Here is a 24869-nt window from a genome sequence, read left to right as displayed (position 1 = left end):
TACGAAAAAAAGTTATTTAGGTAAAAGTTGGGGCACAGATAGGACCATAATTTAAAAATATTTTCAAATATACAGGGGCGTGCGTATTGACTGGGTGACACAAACTTATGGTTTTTTAAATGGAACACCCTATATATTTTTACATTTTTGGATTCTACTCAATGTTTTCTTTCGTAAAATTTATTTTTTTCGTTAATTTCGTAGCAAAATTTACACCCTGTAGAATTGTAGTGATTTGACATCAAATTTTTATTTTATAATTAAACGATTTTTAATATAGTCTACTATTGTTAAACATTAACAATATAGTCAAATGTTTAATTTTAGAATACAGGGTTGGTCGAAACTCGGAATGAGTATTTTCTGAGTTTTTTTAAATGGAACACCCTGTATTTTAGTATTGTAATAAAATGATATTTTATGACACTTTTTTATTCCTTAAGCATTCCCCATACCTAAGTGCTTTAATTTGTAAGTTATTCGTGATTCTTTAAGCCAAACATTAATGGTGGCCATGAAAATATTCAATAAAAAATAATTATTCGAAAAAAAAATAATCATAATACTAGCCTGATCCTTAATTTATTAATATTGGACGAGATATCCAAATAAATTCGTAGTTAAAATTGTTGGTGCGCAAAATATTAATAAAAACATACAATATTCTACTTAGTTGGCTATGACACTAAATTTGCTTAAACATTTGACATTATACTATTTTTATAGTTCCAGTTGCTTTGTTACCATTACTGATATGAATTTTTCTAATGAGGAACTGATTAATAAGATTTTTGTGCTAGTGGAGGGTAACAAAAATGTGCTACTAGCAATAAGAATTTTTCATCAGAAATTCCCTGATAGACGACAACCAAGAAGAGAAACGTTTGAAAATATACTAGAACGGTTTCAACGGACTCGTCACTTAGATTATGATAAATCGGATAAAACAAAAATTATTGTAAATGAAGAAAACAGGAATTAAATGTAATCCTTACAACCGTTCTTACAATCTAAGTATCTTGTCTGTTGAGACCGTTTTAGTATACTTTCGAAGTTTCTCTTCTTGGTTGTCGTCTATTAAGGAATTGCTGATGATAAAATTTTATTGCAAGTAGCTCATTTTTGTTATACTCTCCTAACACGAAGCCATTGTAATCGGTTCCTCATTAGAAAAATATTAGAAATGGTTTCTAATCACACACAAATCAACTGAAACTATATAAATAGTATAATGTCAAATGTTTAAGCAAATTTTGTGTCATAGCCAACTAGGGAGAATTTTGTATGTTTGATTAATATATTAAGCACCAACAACTTTAACTACGAATGTAATTGGATATCTCATTAAATATTAATAAATTAAGGATCAGGCTAGAATATTATGTATTTTTTTTTCGAAAAATTATTTTTGATTGGATATTTTCACGGCCACCTAACGAAATTTCACGTAATTTTTGTTGCAATTAATGTTTGGCTTAAAGAATCACAAATAACTTACAAATTAAAGCACTTAGGTATAGGAAATGCCTAAGAAATAAAAAAGTAAAAACTTAGAAAATACTCATTCCGAGTTTCGACCAATCCTGTATACTAAAATTAAACATTTCGCTATACTGTTAATGTTTAACAATAGTAGACTATATTAAAAATCGTTTGAACATAAAATAAAAATTTGATGTCAAATCACTACAATTCTACAGGGTGTAAATATTGCTACGAAATTAACAAAAAAACGTAATTATCTTTTAAACCACCTCGTATAATATTACAAAACCCTATATTTTAAGAAAGTAAACATTGAGGAGAATCCAAAAATGTAAAAATATACAGGGTATTATATTTAAAAAAAAACATAAGTTTGTGTCACCCTGTCAATACGGACGCCCCTGTATATTTGAAAATATTTTTAAATTATGGTACTATGTGTGCCCCAACTTTTACCTAAATAACTTTTTTTCGTATCTCTTACGACAAACGAGTAATTGGACTTTGTCACACTAATGCCCCACCCTGTATAAGGAAAAATAAATCAACGGTGGCAAATTTTTAAAGACACCTAAAAAATGGATTTTGTGGTGCACATCAGAACTCATCAGTGGATCATGTGAAAGAAAAAGATGAAACATGTTTTATATTAGCTTATGAGTTTATCGAGGTAACTCCGTCGATTTTTTTTAGTTACATATAACGATTTTTGACTTTTGGGTATCACTCAGAAGTCAAAACAACGAAATTTTTGCACAATAAAGGATGAAAATCAACATATTTATCATTAAATAAAAAATAAGCATAAAACAAAAAAAAACTCAAATTTCCAGCGCCGTAAAACTTGTTGGTAATTGGTCCAAACTCGGGCAAGTTTACTCCCAGAGACATTAACCGTAGACAAAGCATACTGACTGAGCAAAAAAGCGTAACGAGTGGCAGTCGATCGGTGGTCTATCTATCTCTTTTTACTAAGCGATACCGCTCATATGACGGACAAAGATGGCTAGACCACTCAAAATGAATATTGACCAATGGCGTCCTTGATATCGGCGTTACACCTCGATGCACAGAGCGGCCCATAGCTAGCCTAATCTACAGGTTATTATATACAGTGATGAGCGCGCTAATAACCGGCAAGACAGCTCAAAAGATGGAAAACATAATACAATGCGAAACAAAAGAGATGAAACTAGTGGAGGTGGAAATTATCTTTATAAACGTATTAATTAACATTACAATACATAGTTTCCCACCTTTAGACGTCTGTGACAGGAGTATTTTATAAAAATCTACTGTCACAGTGACAGTTGTCATACTCCTCTGATACGTCTAAAGGTGGGAAACTATGTAATGTATTGTTATTTAAGACGTTTATAACGATAATTTCCACCTCCACTAGTTTCATCTCTTTTTGTTTCGCAATGCATTATGTTTTCCATCTTTTGAGCTATTTTGCCGGTTATAATTAGCGCGCTCATCACTGTTTACTCCACTGTTATCCAATTTTGACACTATTGGCATATCAGGGGTTAATTAAGTTATATCAGGGATTTTTCTGTATTTTCTGCGTTATTCCTTTAATTTGTAGATTTTTTTAAAAACTGTAAAATACAGTTATTCTTAGAACTCTTTAGCAACGTATTATTGTTTGTTTTTTAACCAAGAGGAGTGATTCAAATTTACCGCGCCGTAATGCTTGTTTGTAATTGGTCCAACCGCAGGCAAGTTTACTCCACTGTTATTAGATTTTGACACTAATGACATTTATGAAATTTTGGCACTTCTGCCATTTTATAGGTTAATTAAGTATATCGGCGATATTTGTGTTTTCTGCATTATTCCTTTCATTTTTAGATTTTTAGTCTTTTTTTATATAAAAACAGTTGTTTTTAGAACTCTTTAGCGATGTGTTAGTATAATATAATATGTATGGATTATCATCGAAAGCTGATATGATCAACGAAAAAAGAAGATTAATTTGGTGAAATTTCTAGTAACTTTCTTGGGTGTGAATCTGTCTTTTTAGTTTACTCTACTTGATTAAAAAACCAACTATAGTATAATATAATACAGTGGAACCTCGATAAGTCGGATTAATTGGGACCGCGGCCGATCCGGGTTATCGAAAATCCGGGTTAGCCTGAGAATATGGTAAAAATTACTAAAATATAGTATACTTACAGATAAACCCCATTATAATTGCAAAAACGTGAAATACATATGATATGCACAGTCATGGGCGCCCATATAATAATTTTCAGGGGGGCCAGACGTGAAGATTTCGCACATAACATTTTGTACACTATGGATAACAATATATTATAGTTTAAAGCATCCGAAAAGCTAGGGGGGCCACGGCCCCCCTACCCATGGGTATAGGCGCCTATGTGCACAGTACATCTAAACTACGTACAGTTGTATACAGTATTGTTCATTTATTGGTAAAAAAACTCAGTCAAACTGAAAAAATGTTTGTTTTGTCTGATGAAAATCGGTCCGAGTTAACCGGACTTCCGGGTTACCGGAGGCCGACTTATCGGGGTTCCACTGTATTTATGGATTACCGTCGAAGGCCGACATGGTCAACCAAAAAAGAAGATGTATTTGGTGATTTTTCTACTGACTTTCTTGGGTGTGAATCTGTCTTTTTGGTTTAGGTACTCCCAGTTTAAAAACAAACCATAGAAGGTGTAAATTTATAATTGGAGGTATGAGATGAGAAGAAACCAAAATAAAAAGAGAGATATGTAATTAAACAATTGATGTAAGAACACTCATTAAACACAATTTTACGTCATTGGTTCCAACTAATTTTTGAACAAAGTAAAATACAAAAATGCTTCAAAAACCTGTTTCATCATACGCCACGTAATAAGCAAACCACATTACAGTGGTTAAAAAAAATATAGTTTACATCGTTACCTCTTTGTAATCATTAATTATATTTACATAGCTAATTCTTTAATCCAGTACATTTAATAATTGCCATAGAATTGCTCTTTTTAAATTTTCTGTGTAAAAAATTTCTGAATTTAAAATTTGCGTTGACAATGACTTTGACAGTTTTTCATGACGTTTAACCAATAAACGTCATATATGTCATGACTATTCATGACATCATTACTCATAAATACATCGATAATTTTTCCAGAATTTTTACAATAAATAAAAAATTAACTAGTGATTTTGTGCGGCAATAAAAAAATATCGCCAAAATGTCGTTAAATACGGCACATTTAAACGGAGGAGTGCTAATCCATAATGGAGAACAGTAAGTACAAACATTGTGCAATCTGATATTATTGTTAAAATTATGTTATTGCAGGATTTTATTATATTCAGACGGTGTAGGCATAGAATGGAGTGGTCAACAAGGAAATGCCTTCTATGGAGTCAAGAAGGGCTCTATTTATCTAACAACACACAGAGTCATTTTCCTTAACAAATCTAGTGCGGATGAGATGCTCAGTTTCAGCTTTCCCTTTGTAACGCTCAGTGAGGTACGAAATTTTTATTGCAATTAAAACATTGGTACTATATTAGTATATAATTTTCTCAGGTCGAGATAGAACAACCAGTTTTTGGAGCCAATTACATAAAGGGAAAGGTTCGAGCGCAGCCAAATGGCAATTGGATCGGTGAGGCCAAGTTTAAGATGACCTTCAAGCATGGAGGGGCCATTGAGTTTGGACAGGCTCTGCTTAGGGCAGCACATTTTGGTAAGTTCTTTTTCACTTTCCATTTCATTTCCATAAAGATGACACATTTGGTACTTTGTAAGATAAATTTTTAATTGGGATGCAAATGTTATTCATATTCTATTTATAGATAATAATTTTATTTAACAATTTAAATTGCTGCTAACTTTTTTGTTTTTTAATATAATTTATAAAAAAACATAACTGGCTACAGATTGTCATTATTTTCAATTAGATAATTGGTCTACAGAATGTTACTTTTATCAAATAATTGTTCAGCGATATTAGCAGCTTAATACAGCTAGAAATGGAAACAGTATTTTTACCAATGTAAATAGGCAGATCCCAAAATTATTATGTTAAGAAAGTTTCAAATTAAATTTATAAAGAAAACTAACTACAGTAGTACCCCAATTATCAGTGCTCCACAGGACCAGATGTGATAGATACATATTTTATGTACAACATAATATATACACTCACAGACAAAAATATTGTGCATATTTTGAAATCAACATGTAAAATAATTTTTTTGTGCTGCCCAAGTGCCAGAGAAATATGATTTCTTTTCCGAATGCGATGTTTTATTGTATCATATAAATGGTATAATCGGATTTAAATTTAATGTGGGCTATTTGGTAGCCAATATAATTTTTAAATTGAATCTCTTCAAGGTAAGTTTCACTATTCTACAGACATGAACACCTAGGTCATGGTGCATTAATACGAATTTGTTATCCAATATGGCTGGCAAATAGTAGAACACGATCTTCTAAAATGTTGTTAATGTACATATCAGCTGTCATTCACCCAATCACCACCACAAGTTCAGTCTCTCCTGTCCAAGAAATACCACTCCATAGCACTATGCTGCCACCACCAAAATTAACCCCCTGTATGAGGTTACATAGATTTACAAAACTTTGTCTACAGATGAGTTGGCAAACAATATGTCAGTTGTAACCTCATACAGAGCGTTAGTTTTGGTGGTGACTACATAGTGCTACAAAGTGGTATTGCTTTCAAAGGATGTACGTGTACCGAACACATGGAGGTGATTAGGTGAATGCCAACTAATATGTACATTGAAAACATTTTAGAAGATCATGTTTTGCCAATTGAAAGCCATATTGGATATGACATATTCGTGCTAATGCACCTCTTCATCGTTAGCATAGTCAAAACTTACCTTGATGTGATTCAATTTAAAAATTATACTGGCAAGCATATAGCCCAGATCAGATTTAAATCCGATTAAAGCATTTATGATACTTTAAAACATCGCATTCGGAAGAGAAATCGTATTCCTATGATACAGGGGGGTTAAGGATAGCAGCACAAAAAAAGGCATTCCACATGCGTATGCAATATTTTTGTCCGTGAGTATATAATAGTATATATCTACCATAAAAAGATACCAGAAAAAATAAATCTCATAATTTCAAACTAACTTATTTCATAAAAAAAACATAACAGAAAAAAAGTATTTTTAAGTCTGTGCTTTTCAATGACTTCAATGACAAAAGATTCTTTCAATGACTTCCTTGCTGATAATTTATGTTTTTAAAAGAGTCAGACTGAGATAAGAAATTTTGTAGATTCACTTTTTAATAATTGATATGGTATATTGTTTGCTTGTGAACTTCATAGATTTGTGATAAGGATGCAGCATGTTCACGTTTTCACTTGCATTAAAAATACCTAGTGTTTTTAATAGATAAAATATTTCTTATCTTTTAACACTAGTATTTGCCATTTTGGAAACACCTGTTAAGAATATAGCAGAGTAGCTACTCTTCTCTAGCACACAACTAAATCTCACACATTCATTGTAGCACTCAGAAGCATATGTATTTATTTATCAACGGGATAACCCCAATTACAGTAAAATACCGTCAAAATACTGTCAAGTTTTGCAACCATGACATTCTTCTATGGCCTGGATTCCGTTTTCCTTCTATTTTTCCTTTCATTATATTTTGAAGTAATGCATATTTATGCACTCTCATCAGGTGACCCAAATATTCGAGTTTTCTTTGTTTTATCGTTAACAAAATAATAAACTTATGAATGTACAACCAAACGGAATAGTAAACTAAAAACATTAACAGATGACATTAGCAGATTACAAGCTAATAATTTCCAGGAATTCCCTAGGCAATTTTGCTATCAATATAGCTTTATAGATCTCCCTTATGGAGTGTTAAGTTTTCTGTAGAGTAATTTATGGTAACGTTATTTCAATAAAACCTCACAAATGCAATTTGAATAATGGAAAATCACAGCACGTAGGTAGCTCAGGTAATCTTTGCATAGATAATCGGGATTCTACTGTATACCAAAACCTGACACCTTTAATATATTCAACCAATAAATTGCGCTAAAGTCTACAATTAAAACAAATCAGAAGTATCTTCTGTAGAAGGGTTTTTACATTCAGAAAAGGTTATGATATACAGCGATGAGCACGCTAATAACCAACAAAATAATACAAAAGATGGAAAACATATTAAGTTGTGAGATAAAAAGAAATGAAACTAGTGGAGGTGGGAAATTTAGCGAGAAAAACCTATAAATTTACATTCTATTTATTGTTTACCATCTTTAGATGGATCAGAGAAGTATGTCAACTAAAACTGTCACTGCCACAGTGGCGGTTGCCAAACTCGTCTGATACAATAAATAGAATGTAAATGTATAAGTTTTTATCACTAAATTTTCCACCTCCATTAGTTTCATTTCTTTTTATCTCACAACTTTATATGTTTTCCATCATTTGCGTTATTTTGCCGGTTATTAGCACGCTCATCATTGTATATTATTTTTTATTTAAAAGTATTGTACAGTGGAACCTCGATAACTCGGATTAATCGGGACCGCGGCCGATCCGGGTTATCGAAAATCCGAGATAGCCGGAGAATATGGTAAAAATTAATAAAACACGGTATACTTACAGATAAACTCCGTTAGAATTGAAATAACATGAAATATATTTATAAATATGCACAGTACCTACTCATTAAAATTACTAAAAAGAACACCAAACACAAACGGAAGCGAACAATACAAGACACACAATACAGTCACAACGATGTAATGTTATTTAAGAACAGTGAAAACTAAAGACCATTGTTTATAAAAGAATTTTTTAAATAGTCTTTCCTAAACAATGCTAAGACAGTTTGAAATAAAAAGGAATAGGTACTACAGACAGGTGGCTGTTGTTTCTGCGGCGTGTGCTATGAGTCATTTTTAATATCGTATAGTTCAAATTACACACATACACATTATCTCTCAAATATTATATTACATACATTTTTATTGTTAAAAGGTTTGTCTGATAATTAACTATTTTGATGGGAAATAAGCCAAATTAAATTGAAAAATACAAAATATTGAAAATCAAAATGTTTATCTGATGAAAATCGGTCCGGGTTAGCCGGACTTCCGGGTTATCGGGGGCCGACTTATCGGGGTTCCACTTTATTTGTATCCATGACAAAAATGAATTGAAGTGCCTCTGTTTGCAATGAACCTCCCTGTAAAGTTATGCTTATGTAATATTGGTAAAAACAATTGTTTAGTATGAAAACAAAATGTATGAAAACAATGTATAAAAATAATATTTTGACAATTTACGTATAGGAAAAGGTAAAATCAATAAAAATAAGGAAAAACACTTACTATCCTTTAAATATTTATGACTTTATTTGTTGTATATAAAAAATTTGATGTGATAAAGGCATCTTAAATTTTTTAAACTAATTGACAATTACCCCAGTCTCTATAACACAGTATTTCTCATTTATATTTGCAGCCATAGGCTCAGATATATCAGAGGATGATGGTATGTACTACATTATATTATTGTAGTTGGTTTGAACACCTGTTTGAGTGGAATAAAACATTTTTTTCTTCTTTTACATAGCCTCCAGAGGTGGTGGTTACGATGCCCCTCCTCCATATGTTCCTCCTCAGACCCAGTGGTATGCAGCTCCACCTCCATCCTACGCTGCTGCATCACAAGGTAAGCTAAGAAGCTAAACATTTTATTTATTTATCTACGGGCCTTACCTATTATTACAAAATAATTTAAAAGCTAAAATATACGTTATGACCTCAAAATAGATTATAAAAATATGTAAATACACTTAATTAAATTACAAAATTATAACATATCACAGACAATATTAAACAATGACACTTATTTGGCCACTTAACACTAAATCACCTAGATACTTATAAATTTCTACCCTAAGCGTTATAATCCTTAATAAAGCACATAAAGCGTCTTTGAGTTACACTGAAATCAATGTTTGGAGATAAGTTACCGGCTGTCCTTACAGACCTTGAACTAAAACTATTATGCTTTACATTAGTTCTACATAAAAGTTGATGAAATATTTGGTGAAATCTAGTGTTCCTTGACGGAATTGCTAAACCAATGGAGTACAGTAGATCTAGGCAATCAGCAATACCATTAAAAATTTTGTAAAGATTCTGTAAGTCCCTACATTGCCTACGAGTCTGAAGAGGAGAGAGAGAAAATCTCGTGTGAAGTGAATCATAGTTGTAATGGTAGTTATGAGGGGGAGCCAATCCAGCCTTAAAGGCCAAGTACCGCAAAAATCTTCTTTGCGCTTGTTCTAATTTATGTACATGGCATGTATAGAGAGGATTTCAGACTGAAGAAGCATATTCCAAAAGGGGTCTGACCAATGAACAATACAATAGACGGATTGCCGAGAGATTTGTGAAATCTCTTGTACATCTCTCGACAAAGCCAACCATTTTAAGGGCTCTAGAAACAATCTCTGAGGTATGAAATTTGAAGGATAGAGCATTATCAAATAAGACTCCAAGATCCTTAGTAACTGACATATTGATTAAGATGGTGTCAAAAATTGCTTAGGAAAAAGCCAATGGGAAACGCCTTTTAGAGAAATACATAGAACAGCATTTGTTTGGATTTAAATCCATGCAATTTCTTTCACACCGGTCCACAAGACTGGACAGATCTGACTGCAAGTTTCTCTATTTGCTATCAGCTTATCCAATAAAATTGTATGATTTACCCTATCAAATGCCTTAGAAAAGTCAGTATAATATATACTGTATACTTCACCACTACTATCCAAGACATTTGACAGAAACTCACTGTAAACCAGTAAATACTAAATATGTTGTACTCTAATTTTAATTTTTTTCTTATTTTCACTATATCTGTTAGGCTATTATGGTTGGATGCCTCCCACCAATGTATTCCCACAACATCCACCTACTGATGGTGTCTTCATGACTGATGCTCCCCCACCATACCCGGGAATAGTACCCGGCTACCAACCCAATGGCTATGGACCTCCACAAGGCCCCCCTGGTTATTCCCAAGGACCACCAATGTATCCTGGACCAGCTAGTTATGGCGGTCAGAGTTCTGCTGGGGCAGCTGGTTTTCAACAACCACCACAATTTGCTAGTGCCGCAGGTATATTTATATTTATTTTATTTCAATTAATATAGCACAATACACTTTTAACACATTGAGTGCCACGTCGCTCATATATGATAGACACAGATATTTCGCCAGGGGCCACGTCGCTCATTTTTGATATACACGTATGACTAACTTTCATTGTCGTGGATATCAGTGGCCCCTGAGAGTAGTAACCCAATTAAAGAGTGGCACGCAATGTGTTAATATTACAAGTAGACATGAGTATACGGCATGTGAATTGGAAGGTGACCATTACAGTAACTACACAAAGTGGCAAAAAGAGTTATGTACAGCCACATCAATGTTTTTCCAGGTTCGGTGCCCACGTCGACAGTGTGTCGGCACAATGGTTTCATAGAGGGTACCGACGACGCATGAATGTTGGCGGTGGTATTATGTTACTAAATGAACCATTATGAGTTCGGCACCTCAGTTGAGGTCTGTTTACAGTATGGGCATTGAACGAGTGAAATGGAATATCCTGTATTTTAATATTGTAATTAAATGCTATTTTATGGTACTTTATTATTTCTTAAGCAGTCTCTACATCTACCTCCTTTAATTTGTGAGTTTTGAGCCAAGCTCACCAAAATACCCTAATAATCTAAACATCGATTTTATATTTTATTAAGGTATAATATGTTAACGTTTTTAATGTGCCTTCTTCAAAAGTTCTTCTAATATGAAAATGTCTTATCACAGTAATATTTCTAGCCTTATCTGTTTCCATTTGTTCTTGTTGTTGTTTTTGTTTTTTTGAAGTTATATTTCTTTAGGCACGAGGGTGAATTTTTACATTCCCTGGCGCATGCGCACACCAACAGTATGGTATTAGTCGCTACATCTTTTAAGTTATGTAGCGCAAATAAGGTGTGCTTGAAAAGAATATATTATTAGTGGTTTTAGTAAATATATTTATTATAATTTTTATGTCTGTGGATTTGTCTTCCTCCTTATAAGTATTATTGAAACTGTTGAAAATGTTTATTTTCAATTAATGTATCTGTCACCGTGATTGTAATTATGTCCGAGAAATGATCGACTGAATACAAAAGCGGTGGTAGCTGATCGGTAGAGCATTCGCCTAGGGATCGAGAGGTTCGAATCCTGACAAAGTCATATCCTTTTTTTTTATTTTTGGTACAGTCGAACCCGCTTATTAGAATACCGGTTAAAGGAATATTCCGGCTAAAGGAATAAAAATTTGAGGTCCCAAAACGTTTTTACTATGCACATATGATCGGTTATTAGAATATCCCTGTTATAGGAATACTTTGGCTTGGCACGAAGGCTATTCCAATAAGCGGGTTCGACTGTATTCTTTTTGTTCTTTCTAAAATTAGTTTAATATTTAAATACAATACAAAAAAACTGTTTAAAGTAGATAGATAGGTATATTGATTTCGTTGAAATCATAATATGAAGTTAGATTATATTATGATAGAAGTATAACTTCTTACGTGCGTACAAAGTACACACACATTCTTTTTTTTTATTTCTGGTTTTCTTTGATTTATTTTCTAGATCTTTGGGAATTATGGTTCGATTTCCACTGTTTATACCATTTTTTGACATCGAACCTTTGTTTCGCTACATGTTTTTTTTCTTTCAGTATTTTGTATTCTGCTATTATTCTTAATGGCAGGCTCTTTATCCTTTTAGTTATTTATGTTCTTCTTTTCTTTGCATTTTTATTTAATATGAAGGCAATATATTGGTCAACCAAGGTGTTTTTGTTGTCAGCTTTTCATTTACATTTATGATTCTCAGTGCTAAGGTGTCTTAACAACTGTAATACATTCTTTCTCACAGTTTTTTATGTGTTTCCTTTGTTTAAGAATTTTTTGATTTTTTGCAAATACATTTTGTTGATTCGTTCCTGAAATTTTCTAGTTTGATTATTTCTTCTTCTAATTAGCAATTCAATACTGCATTTGATATATTTTTCCAGATAATATTTAGATCTACATATTCATATTTGTTTTAGGGGCTCTGGTTCCCTATCAAAGACCCAATGTCTATAGAAGCATTCCTGACTACAGGAATGTTCGGTATGTCCCTGTTAGGTATCCAAATACACCTGGAGGTTATGTACCAGGTGGCAGATATATGATGGGATATTCCCCCTATTATTATGCTCCGAGAAGATAAAGATCTTGATAAATGTTTTCATAAATACCAAATAAATTGATTTCCATCCCTGATGTAAAATTTATTTCTGAGTTTGAGATTTTATTTAGAATAGTAGGGTATTCCCCATGAGAGAGAATTTAAGATTTATTGAAGATGTCTGATAGAGCTCTATATGCGGCCCATGCTAAAGTAATTCTTCTTTGCAGTTCAGCAATTTGATTGTTCCTGGAAATTTGGATGTCATGACCTTCTTCTTCTTACGGTGCTTTATCCTTAAGGAAAATGGCCATTACATTTGCCCATTTAATCTTATTTGCAGCCACCCTGAATAGCTCTATGGAGGTCATATTGGTCCATTGTCGTAGATTTTTAAGCCAAGAGTTGCGTCTTCTTCCTGGTCCCCTTTTGCTATTGATTTTGCCTTCGATTGTAAGTTGGAGCAGTTCATATTTTTGATTTCTTACGATGTGACCAAAATATTGTGTTTTCCGTTCTTTTATGATAAGCATAAGCTCTCTGTCCTTGTTCCTCCACCGCAAGACTTCCGTATTTGTCGTATGGCTCATGTAGGATATTCTGAGCATTTTACGGTAGCACCAGAGTTCGAATGCATGGATTCTTTTTTGTGTGGCTTCTGTCATTGTCCAGGCTTCAACACCATAGAGCAGTGGTGCTCAGACTTAGACTGCGTGGGATCTACCACATAAACTTCAAGCTTCCAACGTTCGACTGATAGTAAAAAAAAACAATTTTGAAAATGAAACACTTTATTGCACCTTTCTATTTGATAAAACGTTGTAACTACAGAGAGTCGTAATTAAAATCATGTCTTTCATCTTAATTTTATTTGGATGTTGATGCATGGCACTGCGTATCATCCACAAGTTTTTCATATTATGGAGAAATATTTATTTTTACTACCTTAATTTGGGGAAATGCAGATTTTCACGGACACATTTTCACATTCACGGAGAATGCGGACACAAGTATGTTGATCCAAAAATGCTGTGAACTGCAGAGCTACTTGCCTCAAAGACGGATATTTGTCTGGCGATATAAAAGGCAAAACAATTTTGTATTGGTCGCTCTGGATTGAAGATATATTATTTTCAGTACCTCATTTTGGACGGAAATTAGCTGATTGAATCAAATTGAAAGTAATGGAGATTTCAGTGGCAATTTTTTTCATCTGTTCACAAGAAAATTGATTAGACATAAATATTACAATATATGTGTTTTTTAAAATCAGCGAAGCGTCTATCAAACTCACTACGAACTGCTTGCAGCTCAGTCTCCTAATAATAAACATAATTCAAATGAGGGTTACTCTTTTTTCCACGATGGAAAGTTGTTTAAATCCTTTCTGTTCATTTGATTAATCAATAATTTCAACTTGTCGATAAAAGAATATAGGTACTGTGCTCATCACATCGATAATAATTGTTTTATTTTTATCCTGTAGTTCCAAATTAGAAAGGTTCAAATGATTTGCTAAATCTGATACGACAGCCAGATCACTCAGCCATTTTTTGGTTTTGAAGTAGATGAGTGTCGTTCCCTCGTTCTTCTAGAAAACAAATTGTTTCGAAAAGTAACTCCTGGAACCCATCTAAAAATTTTCCACGGCTCAACCACCTCACATCTGTATACAAAAGTAAATCAGTGTGTTCCGCAGAGTCGCTAGTTTTCAACTGCGCTTTAAAAAAAACGTCGTTGCAAGCTTCGCGCCCTGATTGAATTCATAATTTTTGTTGTCATCTTCATGACGTCTTTCATATTTAAAATTTTGGAACACAAAACTTGCTGGTGAATGATGCAATGAAATGAAAAAATGATGGAAAGTCATTGTTAGCTTGACACACTGCAACACATCCATTGTTAACGCCAGTCATGGATGATGCACCATCTGTTGTAATACACACTAGTTTGTAAATCGGTAGCTCCTGTTATTTTACAAAATTAAAAAACAAAACGTTGTATATATCTTCTCCGCCATTTTTTTCTTTCAGAGGAGTTGTTAACAATTCTTCTTTAGAAAACATATTAGAAAATACCATCCGAATAAAAATACACAACTGGGCGCTATCATTAATATCAGTTGAGTCGTCAAATTGCAAAGAAAAGTTCACTTCATAGTATCACTTTTAACTTTGCTTTCCAAATCTTTCCTATGATTTAGATACGTCTATAGAGCGTTTCACGTTAACTATTGAACATTGCTGAGATAGCCGCATGGTAGTAACCGTTGGACGTTACAACGGGACTTCTTTGATAGCAGACATAATATCTTTTCCATTTGTATTTTTCCGTGAATCGCGATCGACTTCAAAAACTTTGGCGATCGACCGGTCGATCGCGATCGACTCTTTGAGCACCACTGCCATAGAGCAAGGTGGAGAAAACATAGTATTTAATTATTCTAGTTCTCAATTAGATACCCAGCTGGCGGTTGCATAGAACTTTTTGCATTTTGTAAAACACTGTATGTGCATTTCCAGATGTGTTCTTTTCTCTAGTGAGTGGTCATAAGTTTTATCAAGATTACTCCAAGATACGTTATCCTTGTTACTCTTTCCAGATCTGTTCCGTCGACATTGACCTTCACCCTTCTATTTTGGTACTTGCTGATGATTATCGTTTTTGTCTTCTTTGTATTCAATTTCATTCCAAATTCTCTACAGGCTGTCGTTACTTGGTCCATTAGGCGTTGCACTGCTTCAGCATTATCTGCCAGAATGACCGTGTCATCAGCGTATCGCAGGTTATTTATACATTGTTCGTTTATAATAATACCATCCCAGGTGCCTTCCAAAGCTTTCTTAAATATCTTCTCAGAGTAAACACTATTATATAGTGAAAGAAGGATTCTTTGTGTTTCCAAAGGATCTGGTTGAAAAGAAGAGGTAGATTCTATTATTTACTAAGGTAAGAAAATATAGTGAAGAAAAAGAACTGAATTTATCGCCTGTGAGGACGGCTTACAAATTATGCCACCATGAGAAGCACTATCGACATGTCATATCCCCTCCATGTCAATCTTCCCAGCGGAAAAGGTCACATTCTTTCTGCTTAATAAATAAGATTATCGAGGTTGATAAAGCTGAATGCTTACCTAACTTTTTAATTCTGACGTCTTCTTCTGTCATGGTATATTTATCATTTTGTCAGTGTTATTTTGTGTTACAAACAACGAACTGTCAACACTGATGGAGTCGCCATGAAGCGAATTTAATGGCGCCAGGATGAGATAGAAGATAATCAGGTAAAGGAGGGAAGATAATCGCCATCTTTCGTAAACAAACAAATTGACAGTGCTAGTCAGGTATGTCAGGGTTGTCAGATTGGTGTATTTTCCCACAATTTTGGAGTAATTTAAAAGCGTATATGGTCTAAGAGCAACGTTTTCGAGAAACTATTTTAAGACATCTGATTCTTTCATATATTGTTCCCTATGCTTCCTCGAACACCGTAGCGGCCATCTGGCTGCTGATAGATGTTGCGTTTATTACTGCGCAGCACACCTGTACAGGTAAATACAAAATCAGGGTGATTGATTAGTGTGATTAAGCTTAGTAGATCCGCTATAGTAATAGATAGCAATAAAAGTTAATAACAAAACTTGTAGCCAACTTTGAGCTTCACATTACAAAATTAGTTAGAATGTTACAGGGTGTTCGATATCATAGTGGCAGACCAAACTTATGTTTTTTTAAATGGAACATCCTATATTTTATTTTATATTCGAAATCCTGTTAACGTCTCCATCACAAAAATATAAAGGTTTGTTATGTTATACAGGGTATTTACAAAGTTATAACCAATATTCTACGAAAATAGTAATAAGTTCAGCTCCCTGTATAAAAATAATCACAACAGCAATGGTTTATTGGTGCCATATTTTTTTGTTGGTTGTCAAAATTTATAAAAATGGTTGATATTGCTAAATTTCTTTATATCGAATACAGGGTGAGTCAAAACGCAAGTACATTATTTTCTCAGTAATTTTAAATAGAACACCTTAATTAATAATTTGCTCCGAAAAATGAAAATATCTCGAAAACTAACAAATTTAGGCATAGGGAATATTATACAAAAATTAAAGTACGGTAATGATACTTTTCGATGGTGATATAAAATACAGGGTGTTCCATTTAAAATTTCTGAGAAAATAATTTACTTGCGTTTTGACTCACCCTGTATTCGATATAAGGAAAATGAGCAATATCAACCATTTTTATAAATTTTGACAATCAACAAAAAAATTTAGCACCAATAAACCATTGCTGTTGTGCTTATTTTTATTTATACAGAGAGCTGAACTTGTTACGTTTTTCATAAAAAATTGGTTATAACTTTGTAAAAGCAATATATAACATAACAAACCTTTATATTTTTGTGATGGGAAAGTTAAGAGAATTTCGAATATAAAATAAAATATAGGGTGTTCATTTAAAAAAAAACATAAGATTGGTTGTAACACCCTGTAACATTCTAACTAATTTCGTAATGTAAAGCTGAAAGTTGGCTACAATTTTTATTATCAAGTTTTATTGCTATCTATTACTATCTTTGGAGTTATAGAGCAAAAATTGAAAAAAACACGATTTTCGGGCGCCATTTTGTTTATAAAAAAAGTAGCACACTATCTGCGGACTTTGCATACCTATATTATTAATACATACAATAATAAGATTCGATTCCAGCAATAAAATTGCTGGTAAATAACTTTTCCCAAAAATGGCCTATTCTCCGATAATCAGCCCAGACTATATGTACAAATGTGCTGCGCAGTAATGAACTCAACCTGTATCAGTAGCCAGATGGCCGGTACGGTGTTCGAGGAAGCATAGGGAATAATGTATTAAAGAACCAGTTTTCTTAAAATATTTTTTTTCCGGCGTCTTGGTCCAATAGGGTAACTTCTCTAAGCAGAAATGGTTGGGAGATTTTATGGGGTGAAAATTATGGAAGATCTTAAGGGGTCATGGGAAATTAAATTTGCGAATGTACACATAGAACTGTATAATATTATACTCTCATATAATCGAAGAAGATAGGACCTATGAATTATTTCCAGGGCCCTCTGTTGATATGTAGTATAATTTTTGTTTACTGTTCTTTACATTTACTACTAATTTATTAAAATGCGGCAAAAATTTAAATTTGGGTGATTTGAGGGAATTTCAGTTTCTAAGTGGGGGTTTTATAAAATCACATCTGGCAACTCTGGTGGTAGTTATAGCAAATTTTACCTGACAAATTCTCTGTCTCTCTAGAACCTCTCTCTTGTATGTTGGCGCCAATCTCGCTTCACTGTTGGAATGGGACGGGGCCATTCCATCAGTGTTGACAGTTCGTTGGTTACAAATCACTTATAAATATCTGATGGTTCCTTACACATAAGCTGCTGTGAAGATTTTAATGTACCATTTTAAATGAATGATAAATGAAGTAAATTCTAAGCTTGTGGAATTGAAAAAACGGGGACGTTTTTATATATTTTATATTTTTCCGCAGATGCCAAAGCTCATGAAGCTGCTCAATCGGCCTACAATAATCAAAATAGTAGACCACCACAGGGTTATGCTCCTCCTCCACCAGCCTATTTTGTAAGTATGAAATTAGTATGTAAGTTTCTTTATTTTTATTAGATATTTTATACTTTAATTATACAGTATGTCACTGTAAGTTGGAACCTTATGAAGGGTCAGAGGTAAAAACGATGAATATCAATGTTGCGTCCCGATATACAAACATTTTTTACAGCAGTGTAGTTAATATTTTTGGGCAGCAGTGTATTTGATATGTGCGCATATGTAAAACGCGTCGTCATGCGCGTCGATCCATCATCACACACGTCCACACCACGTCCACACGAAGCACGCAGGTCCCTCTCTCTCTCTCTCTCATCGAAGATCTACAACGATTAACACCATTTTGTAAATTATGTATTTTATTTTCTCGAAATAAAGTTAAATAACAGTAATTTTCTTTCTGATAATTGCCGAAAACCGTATAAATAATTATGCTAAATGTACGAAAATTCACAGTCAATGTTTTGATCATTTTGCGATTCTTGTGCAATCTGTTAGCTTAGCAAGAGTACTATCAACTTATGAATGGCCAAGGGGAAATAACGGTGTGAATCGCCTTAAAACACGTCAGAAGATTGGACGCAAGAGAGAACACGATGAATATGTAACTTTGTTTTTCATTTTACCGAAAATCCTTCCAGATAGACATTCATTGTTCTTCCCCCTGACCCTTCATATGAAAAACTTTTTATTATTAATTTTACCAAAAAAGTTATTCTTCATAAAAAGTTCTGCATGGTCTAAATCATAAGATTCAACCATCATATATCAAATTTGATGAATATTATACGAGGTATGTCAAAAAATATGAATTTCGCTCAAGAGTAAAGTAGCATTAGTTTTCACAATATTGAAAATTGTTATTATGAAAAGTTGTTTGAAATTAAGAACTATATTCTAATACGCAATTACATCCTTCTAATTGAAAAAAATTTGAATGAAAATTTTTCTTAAATAGGGAACTTGCATAAATTTTTAAATTCGAAAAAAATGTTATGAATCGCAACAGAACATAATTTAAAACATGTATAAAAGATAAAAAAAGTTTTGTTTGTCTTTCGTTTGGCCCCTAAAGACGATTAAAAATTCAAATTAAAACAGGTGGCCCAAAAAGCGTCGTGACGTCACTTGGTTTTACGTTTACATTTTTCCAATAAAGTAAACAGAATTTTAAATTAGACGTTATAAACGTCAGTAGAAAATACATTTATGTGACGTTACAAGTGTTTTTGATCGTTTGAACTATTCATAGAAAATTTGTACTTTTACAAAATGGTTTTATTTTCAATAGTAAACCTTCGTTCCTTTCCTTCAAAAACAGTATAAAACTCCAATTTTAACAAACTGGTATATATTATTACAATGACATACGATAAATGTCATTAGAATATAAATATTTTTGACTTATTCCACGACGATGAGCTGGCCAAATACCCAAGTAGGTGGAGGCCAATCAACTAAAGAAGGAGAAGAAGAATATACAGTGGAACCTCGATAACTCGGATTAATCGGGACCGCGGCCGATCCGGGTTATCGAAAATCCGGGTTAGCCGGAGAGCATGGTAAAAATTAATAAAATACGGTATACTTATAGATAAAGTCCGTTATAATTAAAGTAACATGAAATATATATGCACAGTACACATCTAACTTACCTATAGTTGTATAGAGTTTAGTATAGACAATATAGAGTATTGTTCATTTCTAGGTAAAAAAACTCAGTCAGTTTCGGTTGTGTCAATTTCGTCTGGTCTGCCATCGGAACGATGCTATGTAATTTAAGAACAGTGACTCTTTCATTGTTTGAAAGACCATTGTTTAAAAAACAATTTTTTAAAAGAGAGTTGAAAATAAATAAAGGATTAACAGGTGCCTGTTGTTTGCCATAGCCGGAGATAATGAACGTAACTCTGCCGCCGCCGCCGTGTGCATGAGTCATTTTTACTATCGTATAGTTCAAATTACACAAATACCCATTACCTCTCAAATATTATATTATGGTCGAAGGGAAGTTTTATCAATGAAACTAGATATTTTTAAGACATTCCAGAAGCGGCTACAGATAAAATGTTTTAACATAATACAGTGGAACCTCGATAACTCGGATTAATCGGGACCGCGACCGATCCGGGTTATCGAAAATCCGAGATAGCCGGAGAATATTGTAAAAATTAATAAAATACGGTATACTTACAGATAAACTCCGTTAGAATTGAAATAACATGAAATATATTTATAAATATGCACAGTACCTACTCATTAAAATTACTAAAAAAAACACCAAACCCAAACGTAAGCAAATGGAAGCGAACAATACAAGACACACAATACTAAAGACCATTGTTTATAAAAGAATTTTTTAAATAGTCTTTCCTAAACAATGCTGACAGTTTGAAATAAAAAGGAATAGATACTACAGACAGGTGGCTGTTGTTTCTGCGGCGTGTGCTATGAGTCATTTTTAATATCGTATAGTTCAAATTACACACATAAGTACACATTATCTCTCAAGTATTATATTACATACATTTTTATTGTTGAAAGGTTTGTCTGATAATTAACTATTTTGATTGGAAATAAGCCACAATTAAATTGAAAAATACAAAATATTGAAAATCAAAATGTTTATCTGATGAAAATCGGTCCGGGTTAGCCGGACTTCTGGGTTATCGGGGGCCGACTTATCGGGGTTCCACTGTACATACATTTTTATTGTTGAAATGTTTGTCTGATGAAAATCGGTCCGGGTTAGGCGGACTTCCGGGTTATCGGGGGCCGACTTATCGAGGTTCTACTGTACCTAAATATAAGGTTATGTCTAGATATACGCTAACGTGTACGCAAATAAAAAAGTTAGAGTGTCAGTGATTTCTTATTTTTTATTTGTTTAGTGTTTGTTTTTAAATTAACTATGGAGTGTGGACAATTATTTAGTTCTTTTAATGGGTTTAAGAACATTTTAAAACAGTACGAAAAAGATAAGAGACTATAAATTAATATATATTTTTTTAGTTATAAATGAAATAGTATTACCGTCCAAGATTAAAATAAAAGGAAGACCTAAAGCTTTCACAATAATAATTAACTTGTTCTGAAACTATTATCTTTGTGGCATTTTTGTAATGAACTATTCTAAATGGGAACTAAGCCACAATTAAACTAAAAAATTGATTTTATTAACGTTTCGACGTCTAAACCGGATGTCGTTGTCAAAATACAAAATATTATTAAATTAAACAAAAATGTTGTTGCATAGTAAAAAATTTTTTCTAATAATTTATTTAATCTGACTAATTTTTGTATTTTGACAATGACATCCGATTTTGACGTCGAAACGTTAATAAAATAATTTTTTTAGTTAAATTGTGGCTTATTTTGTATTTAGAATAGTTGATTATAATAATTCACTTACGTATAAAAATTATTTTAACAATATTTTGTACCTACATGTCATGTCAACTAAATACATATAATTATTTTGCTAACCTAAATATATACTTTTATATATATACATTGATTTATTACAATTCAGTTTGAAACATCTGAATAGTTCTGCTTCCCTTCCCGTAACAAATATTTTTCTATTAAACAAACACTAAACATATCAAAATAGCATGTACCAAAATATATAGTCACTGCGCAAGCTAAATAATGATGTCACTGACTTGATGAAGTTTAGTTCGCGTCTACCTAACTTTTTTATTTTCGTACACGTTAGCGTGTACCTAGACACAGCGAAATATAACCATAATCAAAACTAATGCAAAACTATGTGACGTCACGGGCCGTTTGAACTATTTTATACCGCAAAAGACTTTAAATATGTATTTCTAATTTATTACGAGTTTTTGAAGCGTGAAATTTTGGAAATCTCATTTTTAAACAAAACTGAACATTATTATCTAATAAAAAAAATGTGCAAGTTCCCTATTATGGATAACTAACATTATTTTCTTTTATTTCAATAATTGAACAATATTTCATAGTTATTATGATAACTCTTTTAATAATATTAATTTTACGAAAAAAAGTTATTCTTTATAAAATGTTCTGCATAGTCGAAAGCCTAAAATGCAACCATCTTATATCAAATTTTATCAATTTTATACGAGGTATGTCAAAAAATATGAATTTCACTCAAGAGTATTTTCGAGGTATTTTCAATACATTTCTTATTTTTAGGAAAGTCCACCCACCTACAGCCAAGCTACCTACAAGAAGGATCAGTAAGCACTTGCAGGCGTACTGGAAGTGAGCACAGAATGCGAGCTTTTGCAAATATATTATATTATTATTTTTAATGTTTATTGAGAATTTTAGTTAAGTTCACTTTGAAGTGATGTATAGGATGAGACATTCCTCAAACACAGCACATTAAATATATTTAATTTAGACTTTTGATCAAACAAAATGGTACTGAAGTGATATTTTGTCATTGTTGTGTAATTAAAGGAAGGAAAATATAATTTTATTCTCATTAATATGCTGATGTTTACAAACTCGAAAATTAAGGTTATATTCCTGGACTTCTTTCTTTGACTATTTACTTCATAAAACTACTTTAAATCTAACGGTGAGTTTTTTCTCTTTGTAATGTTTAAAAACATCATTTAATAAGTATTTTGTCGCAATTTTTATTTACCATTTTTACCGTTTGCGTTGTTGACAGATTGTGTCATTTTCAATGAATACCGGAAAAACAGGTTTTTAGCGCGGATCTTTTATCCGATTGTTTAGAGTTGGGTTAATGTTTCTAATATTTTATTTCTAGATTTTTTTATAAATTACTTCTATAGTTCAAGTCACAGTTTAGTACTGGTACAGAATGTTGGGGCTATTTCGTTGCTGTTTAATCATTATCTTGTTGTACTAATACCATATAGGCCTAATACTCAATTCAAATCTGACGTGAGCTAAGGCAGCCTTCAATCTTGTTTGGTTTTGTACCTAAATTGATTCTAAAAGAAAAGGCTAGCGCTCCTTGTCGCATGTACAAAAGGAAAGAAGTTGAGTTTGTAAACGCCATTTTACTATATAACTAAACTATGTATGTTGTTATCCCGCATTTATTAAAGTATTGTATAATAGCAGTAACCACTTATATGTATATATAAATATTCAATACTAGCTTATATTGATTATTTTTGTTGAGATGAAGGCGTGTATATTTCAATAAAAACATCGTTACAACGATTTTTTTTTGTGTCATTTAATAAACCTTTTATTCCACAGTTGTTAATAACTCATGCAATGAAATGAAAGTCTACACTACAAGAATATTGAATTGATCACTTTTCCAAATTTGTGGAACATGCTCGCATGTCAGATATGCTCGCTAAGAGCGGTTCCATACCCGTCGGCTGGAAAAAGAGGGGGTGAATCCGACACACCTGGGACACCTTCCCAGACGGTCTTAAGAAGATTCCCACCTCCCAAAAAAACCCTTTTCAAAGTTTATCTGGAACAAGTACTCAAGCTGTGGAAAAGAAAATGTAATAACATGGGAATCCCTCTCAATGACGAGAAAATACAAGACAACTTTATGTTTCGCTAGTGGCACGTCTGTGATTACAGACATTTATAACATTTATTCTAGTTGTCGATAGATGGCGCTAAAACCGAAAAAAATGATATACGAATTATATAATATATCTACGAATATAATCTGTACAATTTATAAGACTATACAAATTAAAGAAAATACCATTTTATAAATGCAATAAACACAATTGATTTGTTTTTATGCCAAATTGCAAATAAAATGTGGCAACTCTCAGATTTAACTAAAATGTCATGTTAGAATAAATGTTATAAATTATTATTACGGACTTACCTTTTTTTCTGTCATTTGTGACGCACTGAAAAATGCTTATGAAAAGGACCATACCATCAACTAATGAGATTGAGCAAATATGGATAAAACTATCTTTAAAAAATGAAACATTAGCTGTTGGTGTTTGTTATAATCCCAAGGAAGCATTGTATAAGTCATTTTTTGAAGTTTTTGAAACTGTTTTGTCTTCTGTACTGCCATTGGTCGACCATATACTTTGTTTGGGTGACTTCAATGTTGATTTGTTAGATGTTGGTAATTATTCCACACAGTTTGTTACAAAGGTAATAAAAGGCCTCAGACTAAAGCAGGTGGTTAACCAAGCAACAAGGATCACAGATTCAACATCAACTTTGCTGGATTATGTCATCACTTCTACCGAGGAAAAAGTTTTGTCTCTGGGGGTGATGCATATTCCAAAAATAAGTGATCATGAAATGGTGTTGTTGAAATTGGGCTGTAAAGTTAAAACTAACCAAACTAAATTTACTACATGTCGAAATTTTAAGCAACTAAATTATGATCACTTTAAATCAGATTTGAAATCCATACCGTGGAAAATAATATACGAATTAACAGATGTAGATAGTAAAGTTGCATTTTTGTCGGATAATATCACTACTTTGCTT

General features: G+C 32.6%; 1 protein-coding gene across 1 annotated transcript; it reads left to right on the top strand.

Moving 5' to 3' along the window:
- The first annotated feature begins 4484 nt into the window (after positions 1–4484).
- LOC114329426 (WW domain-binding protein 2) lies at positions 4485–23600 on the top strand. Its single transcript, XM_028278523.2, has 7 exons — positions 4485–4759; positions 4814–4988; positions 5048–5207; positions 9115–9213; positions 10417–10671; positions 18331–18422; positions 22590–23600. The coding sequence occupies exons 1-7, from the start codon at positions 4704–4706 to the stop codon at positions 22635–22637; spliced, it is 885 nt and encodes a 294-aa protein (XP_028134324.1). The 5' UTR covers positions 4485–4703; the 3' UTR covers positions 22638–23600.
- Positions 23601–24869: the final 1269 nt, after the last annotated feature.

This window comes from Diabrotica virgifera, chromosome 8 (genome assembly GCF_917563875.1).
Source record: "Diabrotica virgifera virgifera chromosome 8, PGI_DIABVI_V3a".
NCBI lineage: Eukaryota > Metazoa > Arthropoda > Insecta > Coleoptera > Chrysomelidae > Diabrotica > Diabrotica virgifera.
The sequence above is the reverse complement of the archived record's forward strand: the minus strand, read 5'-3'. Positions and strand labels throughout refer to the sequence as shown.